The following is a 9,758-nucleotide window of genomic DNA, read 5'->3' as shown; positions in this document are numbered from 1 at the left end:
GGGTTGGGGTTCAGAAAAAGCAGAAGCAGGCAGCTGCATGCTGCAGTGACCTAGAGGATCCCGGGCTCGGATGCTCCATATATGTCTTCGCGAAGTGATGGAGAGTTCAACGTGGAGCTACAGCATTTCAGTCCCAATGGGATACTAACCCTTAGCAAATTTGCCTGGGCGTGTGAATCCTACGGAGCCATGCCCCACATTGATACTTTCTGCTCGTATTTTGAACTTCAGCGTCAACCTAAGAAGGTGAAGGATGCTGAAGGTGTTGAGTGTATTGCGCAGTTTGGAAGCTGCGCGTTCATGCCGCGCCGCACAATGCCTGGGCCAAGGTGCGAGATCTCCTACTGCCAAAAGGGCAAGTGGGAGAAGGATTGGATGAGAGCCTGGTTCTATGTGAAGACCCCCGCTGCGTCGAAGACTTTAGATGACGGCAGCGTTGATAAGGTTTATCCTTACGCGTCGTTGATGAAGGAGCTGAAGCCTTTCTCGAAGGTTGATCCTTCGCAGGAGATGTCGGAGGAGCGACTGGCCTGTGATAAGGCATTTGCGCTGGCATGCCGATATTCCGGAGGCCGGGATTTGGTTGAGGAGATGGTCGCTGCTGACTACTGGCCCCTTGGCCGCAGGACCGATGAGTTCACCATTGAGATGGTGCAAGTCCCTGTGTTTGGTCCTTCGGAGGGGTTACCGTTTCCCCGGTTTGGCGCGGGTATTCCAGAGGATGAGACCAAGGAGTCCTTCCTTGATCGTGTGGAGGTTTCTGCTCGGAGGATCGTCGGGAAGATCTCGGAGAAGGAATATCTTCAGCGGAGGTCTGCGCTCGGGACGATGCCCCGCTTCAACCGTGTTTTTGAGGAATTGGGGATCGAGTATGAGGATTATGTTATTCCTCCGGATGTGTTGCTTGGATTGGAGAAGAAGAAGGACTCTTCCAAGGCTGTTGCTTTGGCGGAGTCGAAGAAGAGGAAAGGGGGCGGCGCCGTCAAGCAACTTACGAAGAAGCGCAAGGCGGGTGTTGTGCTGGAGACTCCTGTGGAGTCTTCCTCCGCGCGATCTTCTGCTGCCGAGTCGAACTCGGTGGCTTCTACTCCTGCGGAGATCGCCGCTGCTGGCGGAGGTCCTGAGGTTCAAGCTTCCCGTGCGGCCTCGTCTGTGCGGGCGCCTTTTGCGTCGCTTCTTGGTGAGGATTCCTCCGACGCGGAGGCCCCTAGGGGGAGTCCTGCACGGGAGGCGAGTCCTGCACGGCAGGCGAATCCTGCACGTGGGGTATCTGCTGGAGGAGGTTCCCCGCCTAAGGAGGTTCAGGTGGAGTCCAGCGACGAAGCGGAGTCCGCCTCTGTCCGGAGGATCAGGAGGGCGGAGGCTCCCCTTCGTCCGGCTGGTGACGGTATTAATTCGTTGTACATGGGTAATGATTTTTTGTTGATTATTTGTTTTTCTGCAAATTTTGATTGACTTGGTCTCATGTTTTTTGTTTATCTTTCAGCGGATGTTTTTGCTGGGCTGGCTACCGCGGAGGAGATGGCTAAAGGCGCCAGCGTTGCGCAGGAAGGACTTGCCGTTCCTCCGCGGCGTGAGCCTGCGCCTTCTGCGTTGGCCAACAGGCCTTCGCCTGCTGATGTACTTGGCCCCGGTAAGTTTCTTATTTTTTGTTCTATCCATTGGTTTGTTTTTTGGTATTTTATTCTAAGGTTGGTTGTGGTTTTGCGCAGGTGCTTCTGATCCTTCGATCACAGGTTGGACCGGTGCATTGCGCGAGGTTCATTCCTTGGTCGGAGGTTCGTTGTCTGACCTCCGCCAAAGGTTTTATGGTTCTTACGATGTTTTTTCTTACTTGTTTTTGTTTTACAGATCGTTTTCGTCAGAAGCTCCGCGGCATGGACTTTGACACGCTCCTCCGCGTGCAATATGAGCACCATAGCCTTGTATGTTTGTGAAGTGTTGTATTTTCCTTCGTCGTTTTTTATTCGGAGGTTTCATGTGTGTTGTTCTTGGGCAGGGTCATCACATGGCTGCTGCCTTGGAGGAGCGTTGCTCCCGAGAGGTCATTTGCCGTGATGAAGCAATTGAGGCTCTTAAAAAGGAAAATGAAACTTTGGAGGCTGAGAAGACTCGCCTGTCGGAGGAAGTTAAGGGATTTGCTTCTATTCGGCAGGCGGTTGAGGTGCTAAGGAAGGAGAATGAAGAGTTTAAGCTTGCGTCGGAGGTTATTAAGAAGGAGAAGGAGGAGGCTGAAGCTGCTGCGGCTGTCCTTCGCGAGAGTGCTTCCCAGCATGAACGGACGAAGGACCTGGCTGTGCAGCGCGCTGAGAAGGCCGAAGACGTTGCTGACCGGCTGCGCAAGGAGTTGGATGCTGAGAGGACGTCTGCTGCTGCGTTGCAGTCCCGTCTGCAGAAGGCGGAGGTGGAGGCTGCGGCTGTTGTTGGGCTCTACACCCACTCGCTGGCGCAGTTCGGAGGTAGTACCTCTGCTCCTCCGCCCAGCGGCGACGTTGGGGCTAGCCTCGCGTGGTTGAAGTCCCATATCCGCATGCTCCCTGACTTTGTCGGAGGAGCTGTTGATTTTGGGGCTTTGGCTGCGGTTAGCTCCTTCGCTCGGCTCTTGCGGCGCGGAGGTTGCTCCCACGCCGAGGGGGTTGATAAGGCGGAGTTTGCCACGGCGGAGGACGTTGGCGAGGGCACCCCCGGCCTGCGCAAATCTGTCCGGAACTTTATCAGTTCGTTCTGGATTAGGTTTGGGCGGGCTGAGGCGAAGAAGATGGCGGAGGCTCGTCGCGCTGAGGTATTGTTGATTTGTTTTTTTTTCTCTTTTTGTATTTTGTTTTGCTACTTTGTAATGTTACTTAAGATGGTTATTTTGTAGGAGATTGCGAAGAAGAAGGCTAAGGTTGACAAGGCCGGTCCTTCGCGTCCACCGAGGGAGGCGCGTCCTCCGACCCAGACTGAAGCGGAGGCTCGTGATGCTGGTGCCAAGGCTCCGGAGGGATCTGGTGCCAAGGTTTCAGAGCTGCCCGAGACTTCTGCTCCTCCTCCGCCTCAGGTGTGAGGCTTTTTAGTTTTTAGGTTTTTCTTAGTCTTTTTTTTTTGCGTCCAAGCATGTGACGCTTTTTTGTAAATAAGGTCGGAGGTTTTGCTTATTTTGTACAGAATGTTGGGGATGTAATATATCAAGTTGTTTTCAGATAAGCCTTTGTTTTACACTTTGATCCTGCGCAGGTCTCTGGCGGAGGACCTGCGCAGGATCATTACATTACTCCCCTTTCAATTTTTTACAAAGGGATTTATGTTTCTGGCGAATTGTGGGAGTACTGGCGAATTGCCTTCCCTAACATGAGATTGGTGGATATGTTCGAGTTTGTTGGATATGATATTGATGGCGAAGGATCTGAATTTGTCCAGTCGCTTGCGCGCCGAGGTTCATGGCCTCCGGCTTAGGTGGTGGTTTTTGTTTTGTTTCTACCTTGCCGTAGGCTATTTGTGTTTTTCTCCTCTTTTTTTTATGACTTGGTTTGATGTGTTTATGCAGCCGCCATATCATATCCTTCGCATCTTTGGTGAGAAGGATAGGGTACGCTGGGTGTCGGAGGTTTCCGAGGATTTTGCTGAGCCTTTTCTCCATGGATATCCGGAGGTTCGAAAGCTTCGTAATACGTTTTGGTTTTATCCTTCGTAATACGTTTTGGTTTTGAAGTTGTTATTTTGTGCGCAGGTTGTGAGGTCTGCTCCGTTGGAAGATCTTCCTTCGAATTTTGTCGAAGGAAGTTACGTTACCCCGGTGACGTTCAAGCGTGGAGATCTGTATGCGAGGGGTTATCTAGTTGACTGGTGGCGCCATAAGTATCCTACGCGTAGTATTGATGACTTAGTTGATTTCCTTGTTCGTGATTACTGCGATGATCTTAGGCTTTTTCCAGATTCGTATGTTAGAATTGTGCGAGGGTCTTAGAACCTTCGACGTTTTACGGTCGGAGGATGTTTCTCGTTTTTTGTTGTAAGCTTCTGTTATGTACATTGTATATGGTTAATAAAGATCAGACATTTTTACCACATGGTCTCAGCTACCTATAACCTTCGACTTTTTATGGGTCGAAGGATGATTTTATTCTTTCCTTGTAAACGTTCTTTTGTAATGATTTCTTCATCAATAATAAAGTTTTTAAGTTTGCTACAACCTTCGATCTCTTTTTTATTACAACCTTCGCGCTACAGCATTTATATATTGCAACGTCACGGTGGTGTTGATCCTAAGGATCTTTGTGTTGCTGTGGCTTGCTTGTTCTTGATGGTTGATGTTGCGAAGGTGTTGTTGATTTTTTCTTGCGCGGAGGATCGCCGCTTCTTGGCCTTAGAACCTTCGACTTTTTTGGCGTGAAGGATCCTTCGCTGAATTGTGCTATTTTTTTCCTTTGCTCGACTCCCGTGGAGTGTTGTCGAGGAGAACCTTCGGCTATCTGAGTCGGAGGTTCTGAAGGGACGTTACGAGACTTCATGCGATACCCTTCAGAGACCTCTGAGTCTGATTTCCATTGTTTCTGTTGTGGCTGTACACGACTTTGTGGTCGATGTTCATCACAACGCCGGAGTTCTAGTATTACGAAGCTTCGTGCGATACAAACTTTTGTTGGTGTTGTGAGGCTAACTCCTGCTTCCATGGTGGCCTAGGATTTTTGCTTTTTGACTGCTAGGTTTGCACTCGATGCTCGGGTCTTTGTATACTGATCCTGATTGAGGGTGGGGGTAGGGTGAGCCTGGTTTTATAGGTTTTCGTGCATTTATTTATTGTACTTAGTTAGGTTAAAATTTATTGTCGGGTTATTGATGGTTGTTGTGGTAGTTGGTTTTGCTGTACCTGACTGAGGGTTATTCTAGTTTCGTTTTAATTTCACACTTTGTTTGGGGGTCTGCTTAGAGTAGCAGGATACCTTCGACCTTATTTTGGTGAAGGTTATGTGAATTTTGTTGAGGTCTGTCTTGTGAATGTTAAACCTCCGCCGCCTTTTGGCGAAAATAATATAGTCCCTGATGCCTGATTTCTCCTCAGGTCTTTGTCAGGTTTGAAGGTTTTGTTCCTTCTGGCCATGTTGTGATGCCTGAGGAGGACAGGACTTTTTCACTTTTTGGCCATGTTATCCTTGCTGCCCGGCTCTTGGCTAGGTCTTTTGCTAAGGATTTGGTGTTTTTTCACCTTTGAGGACGTTCCGAGCTTTCTTAACTTTTGGATGGAAGCTGCGGAGGGTCCTTGTGATCACGTGATGTTTTGTCGAATGCTACAGCCTCATTGCTGGCTGTTTTTCGACTTTTTGGGCTTTGGTTTTGGGGTGGATTCCTCTTTATATCTCAGAGGTTTTTACATAGGTTCTGCCTCGTTAAAAACCTCACCTCCTGGTAGGAGTACCCCTGTGAGGAAAAGAGTGCAGACCTTGGAATGCGAAAAAGTAGAGAAAAAGAAAACGAGCGTATTTAGGGATGTGGATGCCGCCGCTTATTTTGCGGGGGTCATCCTTACACTCAAATGTAAAATCTACGTAGATTGTCGATGTTCCACGTGTGGGTGGAGGTTCTTCCTTCGAGGTCTCTTAGGTAGAAGGATCCCGACCTTCCCGCTTGTATTGCTGTATAAGGTCCTTCCCACTTGGGTTGCAATTTACCAGCGTTTGGGTGATCTCCTTTTTTCCTGAGCACCAGGTCCCCATTTTGTATGTCTTTTCGTACTACCTTGCGGTCTCTCCAATTCTTGGTTTCTTGTTGATACCTGGTGATGTTCTCCACTGCCTCAAGTCTTATTGATTCTAAGGTTTCCTTGCAGTACTCTTCATCTTCAGCCAACTGCTGCTTCATGGAACGCAGGCTTTGGTGTTTGATTTCTTCGGGCAACATTGCCTCTTCCCCATACAAGAGCTTGAATGGGGTGAACCCAGTTGTTCTTGAAACTGTTGTGTTATGTGACCATACAACTCTTGGTAGTTCTTCAACCCATTTCCCCTTGCGTAGGTTGAGTAAGGTCTTGGAGATTGCGGAGAATATTGTTCTGTTTGCTCTCTCCACGGCCCCGTTTGACTCTGGGTGATAAACAGACGCGAAAGCAATTTTGGTTCCTATGTGATGGCAGAATTCCTTGAATCTGTCTGAATCAAACTGCTTCCCGTTGTCAACTGTGAGCAAGCGTGGAACTCCGAATCTGCACACTATGTTCTGCCAGAAAAATTTTCTGATTGTTTCAGAGGTTATGGTTGCCAGTGGCTTAGCTTCGATCCATCTTGTGAAGTATTCGATGGCCACGACGGCGAATTTGTTTCCCCCCTGGGCAGTTGGCATTGGGCCTACCAGGTCCATTCCCCATCTCTGCAACGGCCATGATGCTGGTATGAGCTGAGTTAGTGCTGAGGGTCCTGACTGAATTGGTGAGAAGGTTTGGCAGGCTTTGCATGTCTTCACTATTTCTTCAGCATCTTTAATGTGAGTTGGCCAGTAGAAGCCTTGTCTTAATGCTTTAGCAGACAACGCACGAGGTCCAATGTGAGACCCGCACATCCCGGAGTGTATCTCTTGTAGGAGTTCTCTGCCCTCGCTTTGTGATATGCATCTCAGCAAAGGTTGGACTACGCCTTTCTTGTACAGGATCCCGTCGATGGAGGTGTAATTCCTTGATCTTGCCTCCATCCTCTTGGCTGTTGCTTCGTCGTCTACAGCTGTCTCGCCTTTGAGGCAATCAGCTATTGCCTGCCTCCAATCTTCGCTTTCTGTCAGCAGGACTGAGCGAAAGGCTTTTGGCAACGATTCGGTCGCGGGTGTTGCAACAATTTGGTGGAAGGTTCCTTCTGGCAAGGGGTTGTTGTTGGCTGCTGCTTTTGCTAGCTCGTCTGCCTCGTAGTTTTCGGCTCTTGGAATGTACTGCAGAGTGAATCCCTTGAACCTTCTCTCCAGGCCTCTTACGACGGCCAGATATTTTGCCAGCTCCGGGTTGTGTGCTAGGTATTCCTTCTCCACTTGCCCTGCCACCACCTGGGAGTCTGTTTTGATGAGTAGGGTTTTTGCTCCCGAAGCCTTAGCTTTGTTCAGCCCGAGGATGAGACCTTCATACTCGGCTATGTTGTTTGTTGCTTTGAATTCGAGTCGTACAGCAAACTTTAGTTTGAGTCCAGATGGTGCGATTAGGACGGCTGCTGCTCCTGCTCCCGCTTGACCCCAGGCGCCATCTGTATACAGCGTCCACGGCTGATCAACTACCTTCTCCTTTTCTTTGTTCGAAGGTGTCCAATCTGCCATGAAGTCAGCCAGGGCTTGAGATTTGATGGAGGTTCTGGGGACATAGGTGATATCAAATTGTGACAGTTCGGCCGCCCATTTTCCTATACGTCCGGAAGCCTCTTTGTTCCTAAGGATATCACTCAATGGCTGTGAAGTGGGCACTTTAATCTCATGGCTTTGGAAGTAATGCTTGAGCTTCCTCGATGCACACAGGACCGCGTACGTGATTTTTTCTATCTCCGTATAGTTCAGCTTTGCTCCTGACAGAGCTTCAGATACGTAGTAAACGGGTCTTTGCACCGTTCCCTTACTGTCGCTTGTCTCGTGCACCAGGACACCACTGACAGCGTGATCGGAGGCAGCCACATACAGTAGTAGTGGGGTGTCTGGCTCAGGCACTGTCACAACCAGGTTGGTTGCAATGTAATTTTTTAGATGCCTGAAGGCCTCTGATTGTTCCGGACCCCATTCTGTTTTACCTTCTCCTCTCAACACTTTAAAGAATGGGAGGCTCCGTTCTGCCGATCTTGAGATGAATCTGTTGAGGGCTGCTATTCGGCCAGTCAGCCTTTGCACTTCTTTCTTGTTTGAAGGTTCTGCCATTGACATGATTGCTTTTGTTTTGTCTGGGTTAGCTCTGATTCCTTCGGAGCTGATGATATATCCCAGCATTTTTCCTTTGCTGACCCTGAACACACACTTCTCCGGGTTAAGTTTCAGCCCGGCAGATCTAAGGTTGACGAAGGTTTCCTGCAGGTCCTTGATATGATCTTCCTTGCGCTTGCTCATTACGACAACATCGTCGACGTAGGCTATGATGTTTCTCTGTAGCTGACTTCCTAGAACCTTCCCCATCATTCTGGAGAAGGTTGCTCCAGCGTTTTTGAGACCTTCTGGCATTCTGGTGTAGCAATACGTGCCGAATGGGGTTGTGAAGCTTGCCTTTCCTTCGTCTTCTTTTTTGAGCCAAATCTGGTGGTAACCAGAGAAACAGTCCAGCAGTGAGAATCTCTGACAACCAGCTGCTTTGTCCACAGAGGCATCTATCCTTGGCAAGGGGAAGGAGTCTTTGACACAAGCCTTGTTGAGATCCGTAAAATCTATGCACATTCTCATTTTGCCATTTTTCTTGGGGACCAGGACCACATTTGCCAACCATTCCGGGTATATGACCTCTCTGATGACCTTTGCGTCCAGGAGTCTTTGTACCTCTGCCTTCGCGGCTAAGGTTCTTTCTTCAGACATTTTTCTCTGTCTCTGCTTCTTAGGCCTCATCCTCGGATCAATGTCCAGCGAATGCTCTATTATGTCTCTGATGACTCCTTGTAGGTCAGTGGCACTCCAAGCGAAGATATCTTGGTTCTTTTGCAACACGTCTAGCAATTCGAGTTCCTCCTCTCTACCAAGGGTGGCGGAGATGGTGACCTTCTTATCTGGAACAGCTTCCTGCAGAGGGACACATTTCGTTTCCTCCTGATCAGCCAGGTCTGTTTTCCCCCTTGGCATGTCTGGTGGCTGGGAAGCTTCATGCTGCGTAGAGTCTACGGAGTTTATGTTCCGGTAGGACTTGTAGATTGCTTTCTCTATGTTCCTTGCCTCCTTTTGACTTCCGTGAACCGTTATCACTCCGTGCAGAGCCGGGATTTTCATGCACAGGTATCCCATATGAGCGGCCGCATTGAACTTGTTCAAGAATCCTCGCCCGAATATGGCATTATATGGGTAGTGCAAGTCTACCACATCGAAGGTGACGTACTCTGTTCTTGCGTTCTCCGTTGTGCCGAAGGATACGGGCAAGGCGACCTTCCCCAGAGCATGTATCTGCTTTCCTCCGAACCCGATCAAAGGTGACTCCGAAGGTTGGAGTTGGCTTCTACTGAGCTTCATTTGGTCAAAGGTTCCAGCAAATATTATGTCTGCGGAACTCCCTGAATCCACTAAGATCCTGCTTACTCCCCAACCCGCAACATTTGTTGTTATGACCAAGGCGTCTGTGTGAGGGTAGCTTTCCAATCTTAGATCTTCCTCGGTGAAGGTTATTGGGGTTCTGGACCAATCAGTGCATCTCACTGGCCCTTGAACTGCAACGTTGTTGACGAGCCGGAGGTGATCCTTCTTCTGCTTCTTTGTCTGGAACTCCATTGAGGACCCCCCAGCTATTGGTAAGATCATTCCAATCGTGGGCAGGGGTGTATGAGGGCCGATCTGATTATCAGGGTGGGGTTCGGTTTTTGGTGGTGGTGGGGCTTGGAGTAGCTGTAGCTGGTCTGGGGGAGGAGGTAGTGACTGCTGGTGGGGTTGCGGGGTTTCGATGTACGTAATGTGTGGAGGTCGTGGAGGAACATAGTTTGGTGGAAGGTTGTGGCCCGCGGTTTGCTGGGCTGGGCGTCAAGCTGGTAGGAAGGTGGGATAGTAAGCGGAGGCTAGCTTGCTGGGCTGAAGTGGAGCTGGGTGCTGCTGGCTTGAACCTCCGACATATGAATGGTAGAAGGTTTGAGGGAATGTGTGAT

At 49.4% G+C, this 9,758-nt stretch overlaps 1 protein-coding gene across 1 annotated transcript; it reads left to right on the top strand.

Annotated features, from left to right (window-relative positions):
• On the top strand, positions 1,373-2,502 carry LOC110434753. The gene is made up of 5 exons (XM_021459474.1): positions 1,373-1,633; positions 1,713-1,778; positions 1,852-1,925; positions 2,000-2,446; positions 2,485-2,502. Exons 1-5 carry the CDS (start codon positions 1,465-1,467, stop codon positions 2,500-2,502), a joined length of 774 nt encoding a protein of 257 aa, XP_021315149.1. The 5' UTR covers positions 1,373-1,464.

This window comes from Sorghum bicolor, chromosome 4 (genome assembly GCF_000003195.3).
Source record: "Sorghum bicolor cultivar BTx623 chromosome 4, Sorghum_bicolor_NCBIv3, whole genome shotgun sequence".
Lineage (NCBI taxonomy): Eukaryota > Viridiplantae > Streptophyta > Magnoliopsida > Poales > Poaceae > Sorghum > Sorghum bicolor.
This window is presented reverse-complemented; position numbering and strand designations above follow the sequence as displayed.